This window comes from Heptranchias perlo, chromosome 36 (genome assembly GCF_035084215.1).
Source record: "Heptranchias perlo isolate sHepPer1 chromosome 36, sHepPer1.hap1, whole genome shotgun sequence".
NCBI lineage: Eukaryota > Metazoa > Chordata > Chondrichthyes > Hexanchiformes > Hexanchidae > Heptranchias > Heptranchias perlo.
This window is the reverse complement of record NC_090360.1, coordinates 24,811,572-24,838,595: the sequence shown is the minus strand read 5'-3', so window position 1 is coordinate 24,838,595 and position 27,024 is coordinate 24,811,572. Positions and strand designations below refer to the sequence as shown.

Here is a 27,024-nt window from a genome sequence, read left to right as displayed (position 1 = left end):
GTGTGACGGTAGACAGGCAATGGCTGGCATTTAAAGATAGCATTAAATCAAAGAAAGAGGTATATAAAGTTGCCATAAAAAGCAGTAAAGCTGAGGATTGGGAGCATTTTAGAATTCAGCAAAGGAGGACCAAGAAATTGATAAAGAAAGGGAAAATAGAATATGAGAGTAAACTAGCAAGAAACATAAAAACGGACTGTAAAAGCTTCTATAGGTTTGTAAAAAGGAAAAGACTGGCGAAGGCAAATGTGGGTCCCTTACAGACAGAGACGGGAGAATTTATAATGGGGAATAAGGAAATGGCAGAGAAATTAAACAAATACTTTGTGTCTGTCTTCATGAAAGAAGACACAAAAAAACTCCCAGAAATATTAGAGAACCAAGGGTCTGGCAAGAATGAGGAACTGAAAGAAATTAGTATAAGTAAAAAAATAATACTAGAGAAATTAATGGGACTGAAAGTCGATAAATCCCAGGGACCTGATGATCCACATCCCAGAGTTTAGAAAGCGTTGGCTATAGAGATAGTTGTCATCTTCGAAAATTCTATAGATTCTGGAATGGTTCCTGCAGATTGGAGGGCGGCAAATGTAACCCCACTATTTAAGAAAGGAGGGAGAGAGAAAACAGGGAACTACAGACCTGTTAGCCTGACATCAGTAATAGGGAAAATGCTAGAATCTATTCTAAAGGATGCGATAACAGGACATTTAGAAAATAATAATAGGATTTGGCAGAGTCAACATGGATTTATGAAAGGGAAATCATGCTTGACAAACCTAGTGGAGTCCTTTGAGGATGTAACTAGTAGAATAGATAAGGGGGAACCAGTGGATGTGGTGTATTTGGATTTTCAGAAGGCTTTCGATAAGGTCCCACACAGGAGATTGGTGAACAAAGTTAGAGCACGTGGGATTGGTGGTAATATACTGGCATGGATTGAGAATTGGTTAACAGACAGAAAACAGAGAGTTGGAATAAACAAGTCTTTTTCAGGTTGGCAGACTGTGACTAGTGGGGTACCGCAGGGATCAGAGCTTGGGCCCCAACTATTCACAATCTATATCGATGAGGGGACCAAATGTAATATTTCCAAGTTTGCTGATGACACAAAACTAGGTGGGAATGTGAGTTGTGAGGAGGATGCAAAGAGGCTTCAAGGGAATATAGACAGGCCAAGTGAGTGGGCAAGAACATGGCAGATGGAATATAATGTGGAAAAATGTGAAGTTATCCACTTTGGTAGGAAAAACAGAAATGCAGAGTATTTTTTAAATGGTGAGAGATTGGGAAATGTTGATGTTCAAATGGACCTGGGTGTCTTTGTACATAAGTCATTGAAAGCTAACATGCAGGTGCAGCAAGTAGTTAGGAAGGCAAATGGTATGTTGGCCTTTATTACAAGAGGATTCGAGTACAGGAGTAAAGATGTCTTACTGCAATTATATAGGGCCTTGGTGAGACCACACCTGGGGTATTGTGTACAGTTTTGGTCTCCTTACCTAAGAAAGGATATACTTGCCATAGAAGGAGTGCAAGAAAGGTTCACCGGACTGATTCCTGGGGTGGTGGGATTGTCGTATGAGGAGAGATTGAGTAGACTAGGCCTGTATTCTCTAGAGTTTAGAAGAATGAGAAGTGATCTCATTGAAATATACAACATTCTTACAGGGCTCGACAGGGTAGATGCAGGGAGGATGTTTCCCCTGGCTGGGGAGTCTAGAACCCGGGGTCACAGTCTCAGAATAAGGGGTAGGCCATTTAGGACTGAGATGAGGAGAAATTTCTTCACTCAGAGGATGGTGAATCTTTGGAATTCTCTACCCCAGAGGGCTGTGGAGGCTCAGTCATTGATTACATTCAAAACAGAGATCGATAGATTTCTAGATATTAAAGGCATCAAGGGATCTGGGGATGGTGCAGGAAAATGGAGTTGAGGTAGAAGATCAGCCATGATCTTGTTGAATGGCACAGCAGCCTCGAGGGGCCGGATGGCCTACTCCTGCTCCTATTTCTTATGTTCTTATATACCCATTATCCCTACAGACACATGGCAGATGAAATTTAATGCAGAGAAGTAATGGATTTTGGATGGAAGAATGAGGAGAGGCAATTTAAACTACAGGGTATAATTTTAAAGTGGAGGCAGAATCAGAGACACCTGGAGGTTCACGTACACAATCAGGTGAGGTGCCTGAAGATTGGAGGGTAGCAAATGTTGTGCCTTTATTTAAGAAGGGCGGCAGGGAAAAGCCTGGGAACTACAGACCGGTGAGCCTGACATCTGTAGTGGGTAAGTTGTTAGAGGGTATTCTGAGAGCCAGGATCTACAGGCATTTGGAGAGGCCGGGACTGATTAGGAACAGTCAGCATGGTTTTGTGAGTGGAAAATCATGTCTCACGAATTTGATTGAGTTTTTTGAAGGGGTAACCAAGAAGATAGATGAGGGCTGTGCAGTAGACGTGGTCTACATGGACTTTAGCAAAGCCTTTGACAAGGTACCGCATGGTAGGTTGTTACATAAGGTTAAATCTCACGGGATCCAAGGTGAGGTAGCCAATTGGATACAACATTGGCTTGACGACAGAAGACAGAGGGTGGTTGTAGAGGGTTGTTTTTCAGACTGGAGGCCTGTGACCAGCGGTGTGCCTCAGGGATCGGTGCTGGGTCCGCTGTTATTTGTTATTTATATTAATGATTTGGATGAGAATTTAGGAGGCATGGTTAGTAAGTTTGCAGATGACACCAAGATTGGTGGCATTGTGGACAGTGAAGAAGGTTATCTAGGATTGCAACGGGATCTTGATAAATTGGGCCAGTGGGCCGATGAATGGCAGATGGAGTTTAATTTAGATAAATGTGAGGTGATGCATTTTGGTAGATCGAATCGGGCCAGGACCTACTCCGTTAATGGTAGGGCGATGGGGAGAGTTATAGAACAAAGAGATCTAGGAGTACAGGTTCATAGCTCCTTGAAAGTGGAGTCACAGGTGGATAGGGTGGTGAAGAAGGCATTCGGCATGCTTGGTTTCATTGGTCAGAACATTGAATACAGGAGTTGGGATGTTTTGTTGAAGTTGTACAAGACATTAGTAAGGCCACACTTGGAATACTGTGTACAGTTCTGGTCACCCTATTATAGAAAGGATATTATTAAACTAGAAAGAGTGCAGAAAAGATTTACTAGGATGCTGCCGGGACTTGATGGTTTGACTTACAGGGAGAGGTTAGACAGACTGGGACTTTTTTCCCTGGAGAGTAGGAGGTTAAGGGGTGATCTTATAGAAGTCTATAAAATAATGAGGGGCATAGATAAGGTAGATAGTCAAAATCTTTTCCCAAAGGTAGGGGAGTCTATAACGAGGGGACATAGATTTAAGGTGAGAGGGGAGAGATACAAAAGGGTCCAGAGGGGCAATTTTTTCACTCAAAGGGTGGTGAGTGTCTGGAACGAGCTGCCAGAGGCAGTAGTAGAGGCGGGTACAATTTTGTCTTTTAAAAAGCATTTGGACAGTTACATGGGTAAGATGGGTATAGAGGGATATGGGCCAAGTGCAGGCAATTGGGACTAGCTTAGTGGTATAAACTGGGCGACATGGACATGTTGGGCCGAAGGGCCTGTTTCCATGTTGTAAACTTCTATGATTCTATAATCTTTGAAGGTGGCAGGACAAGTTGAGAAGGATGTTAAAAAAGCATATGGGATCCTGGGCTTTATTAATAGAGGCATAGGGCTCGATTTTAGCGTCGGGTTTCCTGTGCGTTATCGGCGGGGCAGGCTCCAAAATGTCAATTTCCACGTGCGGGAACGGATCGCGCCGAGATTCCGGCCACTTCCGGGTGCCGCGCTGACGTGCGGGGCTGCGTGCGCAGACCCCACTGGTGGGAATCCCACAGGCAATTAAAGCCAGCGGGGTTCCACTTGAGAGTACTTACCTTGCTTGTTGAGGTCATTAAATGAACTGAATCAGCTGTCAAAACAGGAAGTGTGGGATTTTACCTTCAAGGCAGAGTGTTCCACACACTGGGGGAAACAGTCTCCCTTCAACCGGTCGTGTTCCAGCCAGCAGCCTGTGGCAGCAGCCAAGGTGTACTCCACAGCGGGTGGGAGAGCCCTCACCCACGCAGGAGGCCACCGCGTCACATAGGACAACCCCTGCCCTCCACCACCCCCCTCCAAGCCAGAGGACAGACCGACGTGAAACCGCAGCCCCAGTGCGAGGAACCACCTACCTACCCTGCACAACCTCTCAGACCAACACCTGCCAGATGGGTGGTGCGTTGACATCCTCGGAGGACGAACAGCATGACCAGCCCCAGCAGCCTCGCAGTCCACGCCGTCCGCCTCGGAGACGTGGAGCCCCCCAACATGGTGCTGTGGCACACCCACCTGCACAGCAGGAGGGAGGGCAACCGCAGAGAGAGATGCGTCGCAGGAGGCACTACCCTCCGCACAGGGTCTACAGACCGAGGCTCAGCTTCATGGACCTCTCCGAGGAGCAGTGCATACGGAGGCTCAGAGTCAATCGCCAGGTAGTCGCCGACATCTGCAGCCTCCTTAACGACAAGCTGCTCCCTGATGGCCCGAGCAGCATCTCCTTACCTGTTGCCGTCAAAGTCACCACTGCCCTCAACTTCTTCGCATCCGGATCCTTCCAGGGTGCCACCGGGGACATCACCGGGGTCTGTCAGTCGTCTGCACACAAGTGCATAAGGCAGGTCACCGATGGGTTGTTCCACAGGGCCTCGCACTACATCAACTTCGCCATGGACGAGCGCAGCCAGACGGAGAGGGCGGTTGGATTCCATGCCATGGCCGGCTTCCCACGGGTGCAGGGTGTAATCGACTGCACCCACATCGCAATACGGGCACCTCCGCATGAGCCAGGGCTGTTCATCAACAGGAAGGGGTATCACTCCATGAACGCCCAGCTCATCTGTGACCACCGCCAGAGATTCCTACACGTGTGCGCCAGATACCCCGGCAGCTGCCACGATGCCTTCGTCCTCAGGGAGTCCGCCGTCCCACCCCTCTTCCACGCACCCAATGCCGGCAACGGCTGGCTCCTCGGCGACAAGGGGTATCCCCTCCACACGTGGCTCATGACACCTCTGAGGAACCCCATCACCGAGCCGGAGCGTCGGTACAATGACAGCCACACTGCTACCAGGTCTACAATTGAGCAGACCATAGGGCTGCTCAAGATGCGCTTCAGGTGCCTTGATCGTTCTGGGGGAGCGCTGCAATACACACCATTCAGAGTGGGACGAATCATAGTTGTCTGCTGTGCCCTGCACAACATGGCCCAACAGAGAGGGATGCCGCTGGAGGAGGCCCCATCCACACCCGCCACCCACATTGAGGACGGCGATGAGGACGAGGAGGAGGACGAGGAGGACGACGAGGAGGAGGTGGAGGAGGTGGAGGAGGAGGGGGAGGAGGAGGACGCGCCAGAGGATAGTGGACGACCCATGCGCCGAACCACGACTCACCGGGATGGTCGCCGGGCCAGGAAGGCACTCATACGTCAACGGTTCTCCTAGAGTCAGACACTGCGAGGCGCTCGCATCTCCTCACCTGCACATGCGAGGGGCCATACCAGCCCCCTCCACTGAAGACTGTTGCCAGTACCCACGCACCCACAGCAGTGTGCCCAATGGGCGGCAGCAGGTGTTCGCCATCATGATGGGCTGCACGGAACGCACCTATTGCACAGGCCGCGGAAGAATGGACGAGAGGTGGCAGGAGTGGTGAGAGTATAGTGTTTAATATGTACAATGTGAAATACTATAAACAAAACGTGTACAAATTAACAGACACCCTGGTGCATTCCCTTTGTGCTTATAACGCCTTTGGATTTCTTTTGCGGGTACCCCTACGTGGTGCTACCCCTGTGGCTCCAGCAGAGGTAGTGGCAGGTTGCTCGAGTTCTTGCCTTGACCGGGTAGATGCTTTGGGCGGATGGCCCCTGGGTTTCGGTGCCCGTGAGGGCACCTCCACAGACTGCTCCTCCTGCACCGGGGCAGGGGCAGACTCGGCCACCTGGAGAGGAGGCACCATTGCGGGTACTGGTTGAGAGGTGGGCGACGGGTGGGACGTGGGGGCGCCTTGAGAAGCGTCCCCGCTTCCATGTCCCCGTTCACCATCATCCCTCTCGTGGCCTCGGCCCACATCACCCCTTCCACCCTGCTGGACGGCAGTTTGGATGGCATGTGTGAGGCCTTGCAAGGCCACCCCTAGTGTATCCGTCAGCCTGTTTATGGCGGCGGAATGTTGCTCACCCTGAATCCGTACAGCCGTTGTCAGGGCCTGCACGGACTCGATGTGGAGCTGTGCGTGACGCTCGAGGGAGGCCAGCCTGTCCTCCACCGCAGACGTTCCCGCACCTACCCGCGACACTGTGTCGCCGGTACCCTCCTGTGCCTGCGCCACCAATGCCCGCATGCAGGAGTTGGACTCCTCCATCGCCTGCGCAATTGTGGACAATGCGCGTGGCACCTCTCCCAGTACCTCGGCAATTAGCTGGTGCCCCTCGACGGCTCTCCTTTTCACTGGTGGCCCCCTGGGTTCAGCATCTGGGTCCGGCTGAGCAGAGCCTGGAGATGAGTGCTCCCACTGACGCGGACCCTCCGCGGCTGCCCCTGCCACCAGGGTCTGCTCATGCTCACTCGTGCGCGGTGAATCACCAAGTGCTACCCCAACTAGTTGGCAAGGGGGACCCACCGAGGTGCGTGTCTCTGCGCTGGTGGATGGTTGGCTCAGATGTGACGATGCACCCTCAGAGACCGCCATGTCCTCTGAGGAATTGCCCTCCTCAATCACAGCGCTCGCAGACGGCCCTGCAAGAGAACAGAGGGCACTATGAGGCATGTGCACCAACGTTACGGTGTGCCTGATGCCAGGTGATGAGACGGTCACTCGCGATCATGGGTGTTGAGTGTCAGCTTTCCCTTACCGGCCGTTTCTGCAGCGACAGACTCGCCATCTGCGACCGACAGGCAATGTGGCGTGTGGGCGAGGTCGAGCGCCTCCACCTCTGCGTCTGTCAGGTCGATCACGTGCGGCGGGCCACCTCCGGTGCGTGCCCTTTCCCTGTTGTTCTTGCTTCTCTTCTCCTGTCAAGGCAAAACACAAATGTGTGAGTGGGTGCGTATTGCATTGTGAGACGCATCGAGCATCGGTGTGGGTGGGTTGAGCGTGGGGCAGATGGATGGGAGGATGCGTGTGCCACGTGCCCATCCCATTGCATGGGGATTGGGGTGTGTAGTAATGTTCGGGTGGGGACAGGGACGGTGGGTACTTGCGGGCATGGCGAGGATGGTGAGTGAGTGGCTGTGAGGATTGCTGCGGGAGCGCTGTGGTGGCTCTGCAGGAGGGGTTGTGATCTGTTTGGCGTGATGTTGGAGACGGGTTGTGGGAGGGTGCGTTGGTGTACTCACCTTGCCGGACCTAGTGAGGTCATTGAACCGCTTGCGGCACTGCTCCCATGTCCTGGGGGTGTTGGCCCTGCTGCTGACCTCTGCCGCCACCTCTGCCCATGCCTTCCTGGTGGCGGCGGCAGGGCACTTGCGTCTGTCCGCAGGGAACAGCGTGTCCCTCCTCCTCCTCACGCCCTCCAGCATCAGCTGCAGCGCGAGGTCCGAAAAACGTGGCGCAGCCTTTCCCCTGGATTGAGCCATCATGTCTTGCCTACTGATTGCAGCAGGAGGGGCTTTGGGAGACTGCCCCTTTAAGTGGAGTTCCTACATCGCGTTGACGGTACTGCGCATGCGCAGCCCGCCGGCACGCAGCTGGGGAGTGGAGAACCCGGAAGCAGGGCTTAATCAGTTCAATTATCCCGCGATCGCGCGGGGGGCGCACGCAATTAGCAGGCCTGCTAAAATCGAGCCCACAGAGTACAAAAGCAAGGAAGTTATGCTAAACCTTTATAAAACACTGGTTAGGCCTCAGCTGGAGTATTGTGTTCAATTCTGGGCACCGCACTTTAGGAAGGATGTCAAGGCCTTGGAGAGGGTGCAGAGGAGATTTACCAGAATGGTTCCAGGGATGAGGGACTTCAGTTATGTGGAGAGACTGGAGAAGCTGAGATTGTTCTCCTTAAAGCAGAGAAGGTTTTGGGGAGAATGAATTGAGGTGTTCAAAATTATGAAGGGTTTTGATAACGTAGATGGGGAGAAATTGTTTCCAGTGGCAGGAGGTTCAGTAACCAGAGGACACAGATTTGAGGTAATTGGGAAAAGAACCAGAGGGGAGGTGAGGAGAGTTCTTTTACGCAGTGAGTTGTTCTGATCTGGAATGCGCTGCCTGTAAGGGTGATGGAAGCAGATTCAATAACAACTTTCAAAAGAGAATTGGATAAATAATTAAAAACAAAAAATTTGTAGGGCTATGGGGAAATAGCAGGGAAATGGGACTAATTGGTAGCTTTCAGAGAGCCAGCACAGGCACGATGGGTCGAATGGCCTCCTTCATGCTGTATGATTCTATCATTCTCATATGAACTGGATATTATTATTTTGTAACTTGCCTCTTTCTCTCTCTCCCTCTCTCTCTGCCTCTTTCTCTCACTCTCTGTCTTTCTCTCACTGTCTATCTCACTCTAACTGTCTATCTCACTCTAACTGTCTTTCTCTTTGTCTCCTGTCTCTCCCACTCTCTCTCTGTCACTTTCTCTCTCTCTCTCTCCGTCTCCTGTCTCTGTCTCTGTCTCTGACTCTGTCGATCTCACTCTCCCTGTCTCTCTCTCTCTGTCTCCTGTCTCTCCCACACTCTCTCTCTCTCTCTGTCACTTTCTCTCTTCCTCTGTCTCCTGTCTCTCTCTCTCTCTCTGACTCTGTCTTTCTCACTCTGTCTCTCTCTCTCACCCACTCTCTCTCTGTTACTCTTTCTCTCTCTCTCTCCATAGTCTAAAGCACAACAGTCTAACTCATGTCTGTTGCGAGGATCTAGCGTCTGCTCTCAGAGAAAACTCTCAACTGATCGACCTTGACTGCAGCGCGAACTATATAATGGACTCTGGAGTGAAGCTGCTGTGTGCAGGACTGAAGGCTGGGACCTGCAGAATCCAGTACCTCAGGTGCGTTCAGACCTTGTCTCCTGCTTTGATATGGCCCCTTATTTGAATGGACAGTCTGAGGCTGAAATTCCACGGGGGGGTTGGGGGTCGCATTCAGGTGTAAAAGTCGCCCTGCGCCCAGGCACTGACTCCACCACTGGATGCTGGCCTGGACCCCTGGGTGTGGCCCACATTCACCCTTTCACCAGGTGCCCATCCTGCCCCCTTCGACTGAGGGGCCAAGAACATGGGAACCACAGCGGTTGAGAGCCCATGTCCCCAGCCCCAGATGCCCTATCCCATTGGCATTGTTGGGGCACAGAGGCTGTTTCCCCAACATAGCTGAGCAACAACTCCTGAGACTACCCTCAGACACAGAGGGAGTGCACCAAAGAGCTGTGGAGTTTGAGCCCTCTTCTCAGGGTTCAATTGAAAGGGACCATCTGTGTCTGGCTCTTTGACAGATTTCATGTAGATTATGAGATTTTGACAGTTATCATGTAGTTCATGACAGATTGTGTGTAGTCTTTGACAGATTATGTGTAGTGTGTGACCGATTGTGACAGATTGTGTTTAGTTTATGACAGATTGTGTGGAGTTCATGACAGATGGCATGTATTGTATGACAGATTGCCTGTAGTGTATGACAGATTGCCTGTAGTGTGTGACAGATTGTGACAGATTGCCTGTAGTGTATGACAGATTGTGACAGATTGCCTGTAGTGTATGACAGATTGCCTGTAGTGTGTGACAGATTGTGACAGATTGCCTGTAGTGTATGACAGATTGTGACAGAGTGCCTGTAGTGTGTGACAGATTGTGACAGAGTGCCTGTAGTGTGTGACAGATTGCCTGTAGTGTGTGACAGATTGCCTGTAGTGTGTGACAGATTGCCTGTAGTGTATGACAGATTGTGACAGAGTGCCTGTAGTGTGTGACAGATTGTGACAGAGTGCCTGTAGTGTGTGACAGATTGAGTGTAGTGTGTGACAGATTGCCTGTAGTGTGTGACAGATTGTGACAGACTGTGTGAAGTTCAGGACAGATTGTGACAGACTGTGTGTAGTGTACGACACTGCCTGCACCATACCGTCCTGGAGCAGGGCAGGGTGGTCGGATATTTTACTCTCACCTTAAGTACATGTCAAAAATTCCAACTGTTTTCCCCTCGATGACCTTTTTCATCCATTTCCTGAATGGACAGATTTTCGTCTTGTGATCTCTCGGCCAAGTGTTGTGAGGACCTCGTATCTGCTCTTGTGGCCCTTCGCACAGTGAAAGGACTTGATCTTCACTGCAACTGCATCGGAGATTCAGGGGTGAAGAATCTTTGTGGGGCCCTCCGACATCAACATGTTCGAATACAAGAGCTTGGGTAAGATCATCACACTCTCCCTACACTGCACTCTCACTACACTCCATGCAATCGTACAGCACAGAAGGTGGCCATTCAGCCCAACGTGTCTGTGCCGGCTCTTCAAAAGAGCTATTCTATTAGTCCCACTCCCCCACTCATTCTCCATAGGCCTGGACATTTCTCTTTTCCAAGTATTTATCCAATTCCCTTTTGAAAGTTATTATTGAATCTGCTTCTACCACCTTTTCAGGCAGCGCATTCCAGATCATAACTCGCTGCATAAAAAAGTTTCTCCTTATTTCCCCCATAGATTTTTTGCCAATTATCTTAAATCTGTCCCCTCTGGTTACCCACCCCACCCCTGCCAGTAGAAACAGTTTCTCCCTATCCACTCTATAAAAACCCCTCATATTTTTGAACACCTCGATTAAATCTCCCTTTAACCTTCTCTGCTCTAAGGAGAACAACCCCAGCTTCTCAAGTCTCTCCACATAACTGAAGTCCCTCATCCCTGGTACCATTCTAGTAAATCTCCTCTGCACCCTCTCTAAGACCTTGACATCCTTCCTAAAGTGTGGTGCCCAGAATTGAATACAATATTCCAGCTGAGGCCTAACCAGTGTTTTATAAAGGTTTACCATAACTTCCTTGCTTTTGTACTCTGTGCCTCCATTAATAAAGCCCAGAATCCCATATGCTTTTTAACAGCCTTCTCAACTTGTCCTGCCACCTTCAAAGATTTGTGTACGTACACCCCCAGGTCTCCCTGTTCATGCACTCTCTTTAAAATTGTACCATTTAGTTTATATTGCCTCTCCTCATTCTTCCTACCAAAATATATCACTTCATATTTCTCTGAGTTAAATTGCATCTGCCATGTGTCTGCCCATTTCACCAGTCTGTCTATGTCCTCCTGAAGTCTGTTACAATTCTCCACATTGTTTACTACATTTCCAAGCTTTGTATCATCTGCAGACTTTGAAATTACACCCTCTAGTCCCAAGTCCAGGTCATTAATATTTATCAAAAAGAGCAGTGGTCCTAATGGCGATCCCTGGGAACACCACTGTATATTTCCCTCCAGTCTGATAAACAACCATTCACTACTAGTCTCTGCTTTCTGTCTATAAGCCAATGTCGTATCCACGCGTCATTGCCCCTTTAATTCCACGCTCTACAATTTTGCTAACAAGTCTATTTATCAAATGCCTTTTGAAAGTCCATATACACAACATCAACCACACTACCCTCATCAACCCTCTCCATTATTTCATTGAAGAACTCAATCAAGTTAGTCAGACATGATTTGCCTTTAACAATTCCATGTTGGCTGTCATTTATTAACGCATGCTCTTCCAAGTGACAATTTTGCCCCAGATTATGGTCTCTAGATGTTTTCCCACCACAGGCCTTAGGCTAACTGGCCTGTCATTACCAGGCTTACCTCTCTCCTTTTTTTGAACAGGGGTGTAACATTTGTATCCCTCCAGCCTTCTGGCACCACCCCCATATCCAAGAAGGATTGAAAGATTGTGGCCACAATCTCCATCCTTACTTCCCTCAGCAACCTGGAATACATCCCATCCAGACCAGGTGAATTTTCTACTTTGAGTGCTACCTTCTCTTTATCTATTTCTCTACTACCTCCTCCTTTACTGTGGCATTGGCAGCATCCTCTTCTTTAGTGAAGACACACCAGGCTCCCCACACACCACTCTCCCCACACACCACTCTCCCCACACACCACTCTCCCCACACACCACTCTCCCCACACACCACTCTCCCCACACACCACTCTCCCCACACACCACTCTCCCCACACACCACTCTCCCCACACACCACTCTCCCCACACACCACTCTCCCCACACACCACTCTCCCCACACACCACTCTCCCCACACACCACTCTCCCCACACACCACTCTCCCCACACACCACTCTCCCCACACACCACTCTCCCCACACACCACTCTCCCCACACACCACTCTCCCCACACACCACTCTCCCCACACACCACTCTCCCCACACACCACTTAGTGAAATAGCTACTTTCCCAGTGATTCGTGGACCTGGACAATAGCAGTCAAGAAAGTCACCCTTACATGGTAGTTGTATTAATCTAAGTGATTATTTAATTATTTTAAAATGTGCACACAAGCATGAATCAATCAATACATATGATCTTGCTCTACCCATTATACATTTTAAAAGTTCACACAATCATGAAGCAAAGCAAGCAATGCATACAACTGTAAGCCAAGGATTTCAGCATCAAGGCGGAAGAGTGATCAGCTCCCTGTAGCTCCCTGTAGATCTTGATGTTTCTTCTTCTTGTCGTTGAAGTTTCTTCGTCCAGGCGAAGTCCAGGTCATTAATATATTCATCAAGCTTCTCTGACTGCAGTTCCTCCAACTGTTGTCTCAGCAACTGTTGACTGTTCAAGCTGCTATGATGTCCCATCTTTAGATGTTTTCTTGCAGTTAGGGTGTGAACAAAGTTTCGAGAAGTCCCATTTTGGCCACTCACCCATCGTTGCTTTAACGATGGGTGGTTGGCTGGACCACTCAAAAACCCTGTGAACCTGCTGTAGCTTTTTGTCTGTGTGAATCCAGGTGAATTTCTCCCAAGGATTTCCCTGTCTCAGCAATGTTTTTCCAGGTCAATTATTTTAAGAACCAAAATTGTTTTTGAGCATCATCATTGTTGTGAGAACCAAAATTGTTTTGAGAATCAAAGATGTTCTTAAGGCTTCTGTCTTTGTTATGAAAACCGAAGCTTGTTGAATTTTTCTGTACATTTGCAGTTTTGAATTTATACTGGTTGTCCAAATGTCCGAAGGGGCAATGTTAACCCTTTCCTTAATCCAGGCGTAATGTCCAAAGGGGCATAGTTAACCCTTGAATGTCCAAAAGTCCAGTAGGTTTTAAATTCACAATGATCAAGGGGTTTTAATCCCTGCCTTACAGTTCCTCCTCAAGTGGGTCTGTCTGATCTTCGGACTGATCCACGTCATGCTCCTTAAGCATTGTCCTTGGTTGTTAGTTTTTCTTTATTGGTTGTAACCTTGGTTCCGTTTCGGATGGGTGCGCGTGACATATGCAAGAAGAATATTTTCTTGCCATATTTTCAGATTAAATGTCGCATTGCACATAAGCAAATTATCATAGCAAACACATAGGTTACAAATTCAAGCCATACTAATTATTCTATAAGCACATTAGCTTCTTCCATCTTGTGGAGATGCCGGTGATGGACTGGGGTTGACAATTGTAAACAATTTTACAACACCAAGTTATAGTCCAGCAATTTTATTTTAAATTCACAAGCTTTCGGAGATTTTCTCCTTCCTCAGGCAAATGTTTCAAGAGCTCCTTGAAGCCTACGCATTTATACATATAGAACAATACATGGTGTTTACAGACTGCCCCTGCAACTGCCCGTTGCCAAGGCAATCACCGTGTTCAGACAGAGAGGTGTCACCTGCAGAACCCCCGAATACACATTCAACAAAAAAACAAACAGAGAAAAAAAACACAGAGAGAGGCAGAAACATCCGGAAGGCAGAGAGAGCCAGCAAATGACCCATTATATTAAAAACAGATAACATTTGTTCGCTGGTGGGGTAACGTGTAGCGTGACATGAACCCAAGATCCCGGTTGAGGCCGTCCTCATGGGTGCGGAACTTGGCTATCAATTTCTGCTCGACGATTTTGCGTTGTCGTGTGTCTCGAAGGCCGCCTTGGAGTACGCTTACCCGAAGGTCGGTGGATGAATGTCCATGACTGCTGAAGTGTTCCCCGACTGGGAGGGAACACTTCAGCATTGTACTCCCAGTCGGGGAACACTTCAGCAGTCATGGACATTCATCCACCGACCTTCGGGTAAGCGTACTCCAAGGCGGCCTTCGAGACACACGACAACGCAAAATCGTCGAGCAGAAATTGATAGCCAAGTTCCGCACCCATGAGGACGGCCTCAACCGGGATCTTGGGTTCATGTCACGCTACACGTTACCCCACCAGCGAACAAATGTTATCTGTTTTTAATATAATGGGTCATTTGCTGGCTCTCTCTGCCTTCCGGATGTTTCTGCCTCTCTCTGTGTTTTTTTTCTCTGTTTTTTTTCCCTGTTTGTTTTTTTGTTGAATGTGTATTCGGGGGTTCTGCAGGTGACACCTCTCTGTCTGAACACGGTGATTGCCTTGGCAACGGGCAGTTGCAGGGGCAGTCTGTAAACACCATGTATTGTTCTATATGTATAAATGCGTAGGCTTCAAGGAGCTCTTGAAACATTTGCCTGAGGAAGGAGAAAATCTCCGAAAGCTTGTGAATTTAAAATAAAATTGCTGGACTATAACTTGGTGTTGTAAAATTGTTTACAATTCTTCCATCTTCACCAGGTAGTGTGACCATGCCGGTATGGACCCAAGACTTAATGGCATCGAAGGAACTACCAAGAAAATGGTTTCCTTTGCCACATCTCAGTCTTAATCTCCACCAGCCTCCGGCCACCCCGCATCTACCATCTTGTTAGTATCACATGACCATCCTCAAGCTATTGGCTTTTTTAATTTAAGTTTCATTTAACTAATATCACACATCATGATAGAGACAAAGACAATCATAATACATTATACTGAAGGTTACAGTGTACAATATTATCAAGAAATCATGGACTTAAAAGATCCTCCAGCTGTCCTTTTACCATTATCCATCTTGTGGATATTATTTCTCCCTTGCCCTCAGTTGTCCCAGTTTCATTGTTAACTCAAAAGAGCCCAACCCTGAATTTTGTAAATCCAAATTCTCTGTCCCTCTTTCCTTTAATTTCAATCCCTCTGATCGGTACCAGTGTTGGTATTCCATCCTGATTGTTTCACTAATTAGTCGGTTTCTCTATGGAGCATGTGTCAGTGCCTTGAGTCACATTAACCCCTTCAGTTTTCTCATGGACAAGGGCACAAACGTTTCCAAGAGAAAGCTATCAATTAACCATTTCATCTCATTCATGAGCCTTGGAGGAACTTTACTGTTAAATACAATATGCACATCATTAACCCTTAAAACATAGACTAAACATTCCCAACCTGGTCAAAGTTATACTTAACCTCTTCTTGGACCTTTTATTTCCCAAAATATCCCACTATATTGTGTTTGAGTCCATTTTGTCGTTTCAAAATTATCCCAATTCCAGAGAGCAGTATTGTCGGACTGACAAGTGTTCAATTTTATTTCCCCAAAATACTTTCTTCCTTGATATGCATCATTGGGCAGGAACCACTTAGACTGCACTTGTTTTGTTCCAAGTAAAATTTGATCATCCCCTTAAACTGCAGATAAATGTTCCCTTCGAGTGCTTGAACAGCAAGTCATATCATTATCTTATCAATTCTTAACAAATTATGCCCAGGCTTGGTGGTTTTACAGTTGAGGCAGGAGTGCTTGTAATTACTTTCAGATCTAACTCCCATATTCATTTTGACTCTTTTTGAGAAGCCAATGGGTTAAAAATAACAAACAACTCATTAATTTCCTTCTATCGTCCTTTGTCCCGGGTCCGGAGAGGGCTCCACGCATGTTTCCATGGATGGATCTAGTCACCTCACTCCAGGAGGAATTGTCAACAAAGGGAGCACAGAAATAATGCCCAATACTTTACCTTTGGCAATGTTTGGTAAATTGACCTTGGAAGGTGTTAATTTGTACTGATCGCTCCGTGTGTACCTCCCTTGTAAATACTGAGGTAAGGAGGGTTCAGAATATTCAAACGCTCCCTCATTTGCCCTGATAAAACAAGTTCAAAACCTTAGGGGGTGGGGGAGGAGTCAATCACAATAACAGACTTGCAAAACAAATTCAGCAAACATTTAAAACAAAACCAGTTTAAAACAATAGCAGTTTTTGGCTGTAATCCAATTAAAACAAAGTGCTTTGAAGAAGTTCAAATTGATCTTTTTTTCCGAAAAGTCTTTGTGCTGTTAAAGCAGTGTTAACTTGGACAAAGATCCTAATACAATTAAAGTCTATAATCAAAGCTGTTAAAACAAGCAGAAATCATTATTAACGTCACTGTTAATTTGAAACACATTCTTGTCAGGAAGACAGCATTTCAGTTTGTTCATCTCATTTTAAAAAGAGTAGGTTGTGCCTGGCATTTTTTTGAAATATAAATGTTTCAGATTAAATTCCAACTGTTGTTAAAGTGTTTATTACTGGACTGATTTATCCTTTTTCACTTAAAGCCAATTTTTAATTTCCGATGTTTTTAATTTTTCCAGCGTCTCTTGTTGGGCTGCCTGATTTAGGGTTAAATTATTTTGTTTAACCAAGGCTTGACTCTGGAAGTACTCTACGTGACCTTCCAGAGTCTAAATATGTCTTTTACTATTCTTACCATCTTTCTTACCAATTATCAAGCATCTTTCCTAATTGTTCTTTTTCCTCTTCCAATTCTCTCTTTAGATTAGATACCTCTGTTTCTAACCCTTACTTTTCCTTCTCATCACTTTGAGTGCTAAGGGCTAATAGCCATACGGCTTCAGCCTGTTTCATTAACTTTGGCCGCCACTCTTCGAACATATCTGTCCATCTATCATCATATGCTTCGAAGGGATCTTCCATTTTTGCTAGGGAATCTTAAACTGCCATTTCCATTTTTATAACCCTTTCTGTTATACACTCCTACACCTCTTCCTAGAAAAACTCTCTGTCTGGACATTGGACACAGTATTTTAACTTAATCTTTGTCTCCTTTACAGTTTTTTTTGTCTTGTTTGGGTGCCATTTTGTAGGGCAAATCTTGATTTTTCTGTGGTTTGTGGACCTGAACAATAGTCAGTCAAAAAAAGTCACCCTTACACAGTAGTTTCGTTAATCAAAAGTGATTATTTAATGATTCAAAAGTTCACACAAGCATGAAGTAAAGTAAGCAATACATACAACCGTAAACCAAGGATTTCAGCATCAAGGCGGAAGTTCCTTCTTCGAGGCGAGGCTTTATCGAGCTTCTCTGACTGCAGTAAAAAAGCTGCTATGTTTTCCTATCCTTATATGGTTTTTGCCAATTGGGGTGTGAATGAAAGTCCCATTTTGGCCACTCACCCACCGTTGCGTTATGATGGACAGTTGACTGGACCACTCGAAACCGTGTGACTCCAGGTGTAGTCTCTTCACCATGTGAAAGCTGCGAGAGCTTATCTTTCCCAATGATTTCGTTGTCTCAGCACGGTTTTTCCAGTTTAATTATTTTAAGAACCAAAATTGTTTTCGAGCATCAATGTTGTTGTGAGAACCAAAATCGTTTTGAGAATCAAAGTTGTTCGAACCTTCGAGAAACTTCTAGAAGGTTCTTAAGGCTTCTTTCGTTCTGATCAGTTGTTATTGAAAACCGAATCTTGTTGAATTTTTCTGCACATTTGCAGATGTCTTTGCCGTTTTGAATTTATACTGATGGACGACGTTAACCCTTTCCTTAATCCAGGTGTAATGTTCAAAGGGGCGCCATTAACCCTTGAATATCCAAAAGTCCAGTAGGTTCTAAATTCACAAAGTTCAAGGGGTTTTAACCCGTTCCCTACACCACACCCCACTCTCCCCACAATCTCCCCACTCTCTCCATGTCTCACTCATCTCCCCTCTGTCTGTATGTCTCACTCCTCTCTGTCTCCTCTCTCCTTTGCTGTCCTTTCAGTATTTCTCCTTTCTCTTTATAGCTCTCTTTCTCTCCCTACGCTCCCCTTTCCAATTTTCTCTCCTTTCCCTATTTTCACATTCCTTTCCATTTTCATTTTCTGTGCCTCTGTCAGTCTCTGTTTTTTGTTTCTGTTTTCTGTTGGTGTTTATTACTTCTTGTCTCTGCCTCATTCACCAATAGGCTGAAGGGTAATTATCTGACGGACAAGTGTTGTTCCGAGCTCATTTCCGCTCTTTGTGCAGCGAATGCAGTCAGGATCGTTGACCTTTCCTTTAATGGATTTACGGATGAAACATTGGGTCATCTTCACCGTCTCATGGTGAACTGTTCGAGTCTCAACACAGTCAAGTAAGAGCTCAGATTTTTCTGGTCATATAAAAATTTGTTTCAGATTAGATTAGGTATTTTCATAGCTCATTATCCAGGGAAGGGATCTTAGTGTTGAGAATGTAAGATTGTGTCACTTTTTAATAGCAGGCAGGGCACTGGTCAGAGTGAAACAAGCCAGAATGTTTCTAATCATGTGACTTTTTCCTCCCGTTTTCTTGGCCTATTCCCGCTTCCTCCTGGGCTACGGTTTCACTTTCCCCAAGTGGCAATTGTTCACAGGTTAACCTCAACAGTGAGCCATGGGGTGGAGGTATCCCAACCCCAGCTGATCCTGCCTGCGTCTAGTGTTCACAGGCAAAGTTTCTAGCGGGGTTAATTGTGATCAGGAGGGGGGCGCATGGGGTCAAAGTCCTCTCTAACTCAGGCACATGTTGTGAGTGCAGTATCTTACAGATCCAACTGGCATCACTCAGAAGCTGAGCCCTTCCTGCTTTGCCCAATACAGTACACAGCCCTTTGGTAGGAAGAAGAAGGAGGCTACATAGTCCTTGGAAAATAGAAGTTTAAATGGGGTAGGGGAGCAAAGAGATCGAGGGGTACAGATACACAAATCACTGAAACTAGCAACACGTAAGACCAATAAAAAAGCAAACCAAGCACAGGTTCATTTCTAGAGGCATAGAATTGAAAAGCAGAGAGGTTATGTTAAACTTGTATAGAACCTTGGTTAGACCACACTTGGAGTACTGTGCACAGTTCTGGTCTCCATATTATAAAAAGGATATAGAGGCACTGGAGAAGGTGCAAAAAAGATTTACTAGGATGATACCAGAACTGAGAGGTGTTAGACCTATCAGGAAACATTGAACAGGCTGGGGCTGTTTTCTCTAGAAAAGAGAAGACTGAGGGGTGACCTGATCGAGGCTTTTAGATTATAAAAGGGTTCGATAGGGTAGACGTAGGAGAAGATGTTTCCACTTGTGGGGGAGACCAGAACCAGGGGCCATAAATATAAGATAGTCACTAATAAATCCAATACGGAATTCAGGAGAAACTTCTTTACCCGGGGAGTGGTTGGAATGTGGAATTCGCTACCACAAGGAGTAGGTAAGGCAAATAGCATAGATGTATTTAACGGGAAGCTAAACACATGACAGAGAAAAAAAAATATGCTGATAGGCTTAGATGAAGGAGGGGTGGGTGGAGGCTCGTGTGGAGCATAAACGCCGGCCTGTTAGTCCGATTGGCCTGTTTCTGTGCTGTACATTCGATGTATTTCTATATATAATGCTCCTCTGTAATAATCCTCCTGTATGAAGCACTGCTCTATAACAATATTCTTTAACAATATACGTACAGCTCTATAATATTCCATAATAACTCTCCTCTATAATGTTCATCTACAGTGATATCCCCTCTAACAATATTGTTCTATAATACTTCTCAGTAACAATACTGCTCTTTAACAGTACTGCTCTATAATACTTCCCCATAATAATACTTCTCTATAATAATACTTCTCTATAATAATACTTCTCTATAATAATACTTCTGTATAACAATACTGGTCTATAATAAAATTACTGTTTAGTAATGCTCCTTTATAACAATAATGATCAATAATAATACTGCTCTATAACATTCCTCTATAACAATTCTCCTCCATAATAAATATTGCTCTATAATAACATTGCTCAACCATAATAACAATACTTCTTTAACAGTATTGATCTATAATAATACTGCTGTGTAACAGTATTCCTGTGTAGTTCTACTCCTGTGTGGTTATGTTGCTCTATCCTGGGTAGTTTATGTAGTCAGATAAAAGCCGATTGCTTCATGATTAAACTTCATTTCCCGTGTCTGCTATTTAATCAGTAAAGACAAAAACATTCATTGTTTCTCCATCTTTTTCACATACAGCTTACATGCAAACCAACTGGGTTTGGAAAGTTGCAAAGTGCTGCAAAATTCATTGAAGGAGGTCAGAGCCAATCTGGAGCTGTGTTTGTAATAAGTGACGCTCCGGAGAGGCTGGGAGCAGAGTGTGGTGATTGAATGAACCCGACCCTACCTGGGAGTGGAGAACAATACTCATCTCTCTGTGCTGCAGCTGACAGGGCCTGTAGAAATTACTGGATGCATTTGTTGTTATACAATGTAAATCCTGATATGATGGACCTGTTAATAACAGACGCTCGATGGATGAGATATATTTAGGTTTCAGCAAGTCTTTAGATAACGTGCCACACAAGTGACTGGTCCACATGGAGCAGGAGGCAAGATTCAGAGGGGAACTGAAAATTGGTTCAAGTCAGAGAAAGGAAAGGGTGGTGGTGGATGGAGTAATGTTAACACGGCAGGGCGATGACTGGCGGGTGGGACACAGATCAGTGCTGTGACCATTACTGTTTACACTCGACACAAATGGTTTGGGGCTGGGAACAGACAAAACTATCCAAGTTTGGAAATTATATCAAACTCAGCTGCTGGGGAAGGTGGGGGTCAGTGGGGTGGTCAAACAGCACAGAGAAGGCAACCCAGATACAAAGAAAGCTGGATGGGGCAGGAAGGTCGGCTGATGAGTGGTGAATGGCACTGAGTGTAGATCAAAGCAAGTTAATGAAACTGGGGAAGGGAATTAAACAACGAGAATATAAACTAAACAAGTGGGAATCTGTGCTACAGCCATGAGGCCCTTCGGAGTGGGGTGGAGACGGGGGGATAGAGTGGAGATGCGGGGGGGCGGGGTGGAGACGGGGGGCGGGGTGGAGACGGGGTGGGGGGGGGACAGAACTCCCAGTCACCGGCAGTTGACATTGACCCGAATTTGTTTTCTGGGACTTTTGAAGAGCCATCACTGGTTCCAAACAGTGTGACGGGTGGGCTGGGTAATGGTGCACTGCAGGATTGAAACTCCTCCAGCAGCTTAAAGCCAGCGCTCAGAGTGAGTGGACGGGGAACAGGGTCACACTGAGCTCCCATTAGAGGAACGGTGCTACAGGAGCTGTGGCCAAAGTGGGACAATCTTTCCAGGAGGTGGGGAGGAGGCTCGACAGTGGATCACCTTGGACTGTGTCGGGTATTAGTGCCGTCTTTGTAACCCCTCCCCCACTCCGAGTCAGGCAAGGTAAGAGGAGCCACAGCTCAATGCTGCAATGCAGTGAAGCCTTTGAACAGATCCCCATCGAGGAGGCCCCATGCCTTTTAGAATACCATTGTTCATCACCTACTTTTCCTTCCCTGCCTGCCTTAGAAAAAGAAAGCACCTTATATAAAGCCTTTACACAGAGCCCTTACACAGCGCATCACAGGCAGTGAGTTCCAGACCCCCTCCACCCTCTGAGAAAACATTTCTCCTCAGCTCCCCTCGAATCCTTCTACCAATCACTTTAAATCCATGCCCCCTGGTCATTCACCTCTCTGCTAAGGGGAATAGGTCCTCCCTATCCACTCTATCTCGGCCCCTCATAATTTTATATACTTGAATTAAATCTCCCCTCAGCCTCCACTGTTCCAAAGAAAACAACCCCAGCCTATCCAATCTTTCCTCATAGCTAAAATTCTCCAGTCTCAGCAACATCCTCGAAAATCTCCTCTGCACCCTCTCTAGTGCAATCACATCTTTCCTGTAATGTGGTGACCAGAACTGTACACAGTACTCAAACTGTGGCCTAACCAGTGTTTTATACAGTTCTAGCATACCCTCCCACTCTTATATTCTATGCCTCAGCTAATAAAGGAAAGTATCCCGTATGCCTTCTTAACCACCTTATCTACCTGTCCTGCTACCTTCAGGGATCTGTGGACATGCACTCCAAGGTCCCTCACTTCCTCTACACCTCTCAGTATCCTCCCATTTATTGTGTACTCCCTTCCCTTGTTTGCCCTCCCCAAATGCATTACCTCACACTTCTCCGGATTGAATTCCATTTGCCACTTTTCTGCCCACCTGACCAGTCCATTGATATCTCCCTGCAGTCTACAGCTTTCCTCCTCACTATCAACCACATGGCCAATTTTTGTGTCAACTGTAAACTTCTTAATTATGCCCCTACATTTAAATCTAAATCATTGATATATACCACAAAAAGCAAGGGACCTGGTACTGAGCCCTGCGGAACCACACTGGAAACAGCCTTCCAGTCACAAAAACACCCATCGACCATTACCCTTTGCTTCCTGCCACTGAGCCAATTTTGGATCCAACGAGCCACTTTCCCTTGGATCCAATGAGCTTTTACTTTTCTGACCAGTCTGCCATGTGGGACCTTGTCTAAATCTTGGCTAAAATCCATGTACACTACATCAAACGTGTTACCCTCATCGACTCCTCAAAAAATTCAATCAAGTTAGCCAGACAGAACCTTCCCTTAACAAATCCATGCTGACCTTGATTAATCCGTGCCTTTCCAAATGACGATTAATACTGCCCCTCGGAATCTTTTCCAATAATTTGCCCACCATCGAGGTTAGGCTGACTGGCCTGTAATTACTCGGTCTATCCGTTTCTCCCTTCTTAAACAATGTTAGCAATCCTCCGGCACCATGCCTGAGGTCAGTGAGGATTGGAAAATGATATTTCTGATATTTCCTCCCTTGCATCTCTTAACAGCCTGGGATACATTCCATCCGGGCCTGGCAATTTATCTACTTTCAAAGATGCTAATCCCTCTCTACTTCCTCACTCACTATGTTTCTCTCATCCAATATTTCACACTCCTCCTCCTTAACTACAATCTCTGCATCGTCCCCCTCTTTTGTGAAGACAGACGCAAAGTATTCATTCAGACCCATATCCACATCTTCCACCTCCACACATAGGTTACCTTTTTGGTCTCTAATGGGCCCTACTCTTTCCTTAGTTATTCTCTTGCCCTTAATGTATTTATAAAATATCTTTGGGTTTTCCTTGTTTTTACTTGCCAATATTTTTTCATGCCCTCTCTTTGCTTTCCTAATTTCCTTAATTTCGCCCCTGCACTTTCTATACTCCTCTAGGCTTTCTGCAGTATTGAGCTCTCGGTACCTGACATAAGCTTCCCTCTTTTGCTTTATCTTACCCTCTATGCTCCTTGACATCCAGGGGGCTCTAGATTTGGGAGACCCACCCCTCTTTTTTGTGGGAACATGTTTGTCCAGAATCCTCGTTATCTCCCCCTTGAATGCCTCCCACTGCTCTGACACTGATTTACCTTCAAGTAACTGTTTTCACTTTTGCCAAATCACATCTCAGCTTTGGCCTTTCCCCAATTGAGAACTTTTACTCCTGTTGTATCTTTGTCCTTTTCCATAACTATGCCTAATCTAAATGAATTATGATCACTACCAGCAAAATGCTCTCCCACTGATACTCCTTCCACCTGCCCAGCTTCATTCCCTAAAATAAGTCCAGAACTGCCCCCTCTCTTGTTGGGCTTGCTACGTACTGGCTAAAAAAGTTCTCCTGTATGTAATTTAAGAATTCTGTGCCCTCTATACCTTTTGCATTGATTGTATCCCAGTTAAAATTCGGGTAGTTGAAATCCCCTACTATTACTGAGAGGGAGGTGCTGGAAGTCTTAACGCGCATCAAGGTAGATAAATCTCCGGGACCTGATGAAATGTATCCCAGGACGTTATGGGAGGTTAGGGAGGAAATTGCGGGTCCCCTAGCAGAGATATTTGAATCATCCACCGCTACAGGTGAGGTGCCTGAAGATTGGAGGGTAGCAAATGTTGTGCCTTTGTTTAAGAAGGGCGGCAGGGAAAAGCCTGGGAACTACAGACCAGTGAGCCTGACATCTGTAGTGGGTAAGTTGTTAGAGGGTATTCTGAAGGACAGAATCTACAGGCATTTGGAGAGGCAGGGACTAATTAGGAACAGTCAGCATGGTTTTGTGAGAGGAAAATCATGTCTCACGAATTTGATTGAGTTTTTTGAAGGGGTAACCAAGAAGATAGATGAGGGCTGTGCAGTAGACGTGGTCTACATGGACTTCAGCAAAGCATTTGACAAGGTACCGCATGGTAGGTTGTTACATAAGGTTAAATCTCATGGGATCCAAGGTGAGGTAGCCAATTGGATACAAAATTGGCTTGACGACAGAAGACAGAGGGTGGTTGTCGAGGGTTGTTTTTCAAACTGGATGCCTGTGTCCAGCGGTGTGCCTCAGGGATCGGTGCTGGGTCCGCTGTTATTTGTTATTTATATTAATGATTTGGATGAGAATTTAGGAGGCATGGTTAGTAAGTTTGCAGATGACACCAAGATTGGTGGCATTGTGGACAGTGAAGAAGGTTATCTAGGATTGCAACGGGATCTTGATAAATTGGGCCAGTGGGCCGATGAATGGCAGATGGAGTTTAATTTAGATAAATGTGAGGTGATGCATTTTGGTAGATCGAATCGGGCCAGGACCTACTCCGTTAATGGTAGGGCGTTGGGGAGAGTTATAGAACAAAGAGATCTAGGAGTACAGATTCATAGCTCCTTGAAAGTGGAGTCACAGGTGGATAGGGTGGTGAAGAAGGCATTCAGCATGCTTGGTTTCATTGGTCAGAACATTGAATGCAGGAGTTGGGATGTCTTGTTGAAGTTGTACAGGGCATTGGTGAGGCCACACTTGGAGTACTGTGTACAGTTCTGGTCACCCTATTATAGAAAGGATATTATTAAACTAGAAAGAGTGCAGAAAAGATTTACTAGGATGCTACCGGGACTTGATGGTTTGACTTACAGGGAGAGGTTAGACAGACTGGGACTTTATTCCCTGGAGAGTAGGAGGTTAAGGGGTGATCTTATAGAAGTCTATAAAATAATGAGGGGCATAGATAAGGTCGATAGTCAAAATCTTTTCCCAAAGGTAGGGGAGTCTATAACGAGGGGGCACAGATTTAAGGTGAGAGGGGAGAGATACAAAAGGATCCAGAGGGGCAATTTTTTCACTCAAAGGGTGGTGAGTGTCTGGAACGAGCTGCCAGAGGCAGTAGTAGAGGCGGGTACAATTTTGTCTTTTAAAAAGCATTTGGACAGTTACATGGGGAAGATGGGTATCGAGGGATATGGGCCAAGTGCAGGCAATTGGGACTAGCTTAGTGGTATAAACTGGGCGACATGGACATGTTGGGCCGAAGGGCCTGTTTCCATGTTGTAACTTCTATTGTTTTTGCACTTCTCAGAAATTTGCCTACATATTTGCTCTTCTATCTCCCTCTGACTGTTTGGGGGTCTATAGTACACTCCCAGCAGTGTGACTGCCCCTTTTTGTGCTTCTATTCTACCCATATGGCCTCATTTGATGATCCTTCTAACATATCATCCCTCCTCACAGCTGTAATTCTTTAACCAATATTGCCCCCCCTCCTTTTTTATCCCCCTCTCCATCTCTTCTGAAAACCCTGTAACCAGGAATGTTGAGCTGCCATTCCTGCCCCTGTTTAAGCCATGTTTCAGTGATAACTATGATATCGTACTTCCACGTGTCTCTGTGCCCTCAGCTCATCTGCCTTATTCACTATACTCCTTGCATTGAGGTATATATCATTAAGCACTGCCAAACTCCCTTGTTCTCTGTTTTCTAGCCTTGGTTTCCTCTGCCTTCCAAATTCACTTACTAATTTTCTGCCTTCCATTTCCAGTTCTGATTCTCTCCCTTCTGAATCTAAGCTCAGGTTCCCATCCCCCTGCCAAGCTAGTTTAAACCCTCCCCAACAGCACCAGAAAACCTCCCCGTGAGGATATTGGTCCCGACCCTGTTGAGGTGTAACCCGTCCGGCTTGTACAGGTCCCACCTCCCCCAGAACCAGTCCCAATGCCCCAGGAATCTGAAGCCCTCCCTCCTGCACCATCTCTCCAGCCTCGCATTCATCTGCCCTGTCCTCCTATTTCTATACTCACTAACACATGGCACCGGGAGTAATCTGGAGATAATTACCTTTTAGGTCCTGCTTCTTAATCTCTTTCCTAGCTCCCTAAAACCTGCCTTCAGGACCTCATCCCTCTTTCTACCTATGTTGTTGGTACCGATATGGACCACGACCTCTGGCTGTTCACCCTCCCCCCTCAGAATGTCCTGCAGCTGCTCAGTGACATCCTTGACCCTGGCACCAGGGAGGCAACGTACCATCCTGGAATCACATCTGCGGCCGCAGAAATGCCTGTCTGTTCCCCTAACTATTGAACCCTTATCACTATTGCTCTCCTGACCACCATCCCCCCACCTGTACAGCTGAGCCACCCATGGTGCTGTGGACTTGGCTCTGGCTGTACTCCCCAGAGAAACCCTCTCCCTCACAACTGGTTAGAGAGTGAGACGCAGTCAGGGGACCTCAGATTGACACCTACCTCAGATTAAACCTGTAATTGACACATCTCAATAAAAATTCTCTCAGACAAACCTTTGGCTGGGAGTTCTTTATGTTTGCCTGAGATTTCTTTGTTGAGACTGAGAATTCTTATGTTCAGACAAATATACCTATATTTTGGAGCCTCTCAAATAAGATCAGGATGGGGGGGCACAATGGATATTTCCACAGTACATCTGAGGGGGAGGAAAATGAAGATTAGAACCCACCGCCAGAGCAGCGGCTCACATTGCTGCCC

At 46.4% G+C, this 27,024-nt stretch overlaps 1 protein-coding gene across 4 annotated transcripts in view; it reads left to right on the top strand.

The window, feature by feature from the left end:
- Positions 1-21,146, top strand: part of LOC137304213 (NLR family CARD domain-containing protein 3-like) — an 87,213-nt gene extending 66,067 nt beyond the window's left edge. For 3 of the 4 annotated variants that reach the window (XM_067972780.1, XM_067972781.1, XM_067972779.1), the window contains 4 exons: positions 8,908-9,078; positions 10,262-10,432; positions 18,291-18,458; positions 20,364-21,146. In XM_067972780.1, coding sequence (XP_067828881.1) covers positions 8,908-9,078; positions 10,262-10,432; positions 18,291-18,458; positions 20,364-20,454 — 601 coding nt within the window. In that variant the 3' untranslated portion in view covers positions 20,455-21,146. Of the gene's footprint in view, positions 1-8,907; positions 9,079-10,261; positions 10,433-11,879; positions 12,008-18,290; positions 18,459-20,363 lie in introns of those variants that run through there. The other variant, XR_010958529.1, reaches the window with a different exon arrangement.
- Positions 21,147-27,024: the final 5,878 nt, after the last annotated feature.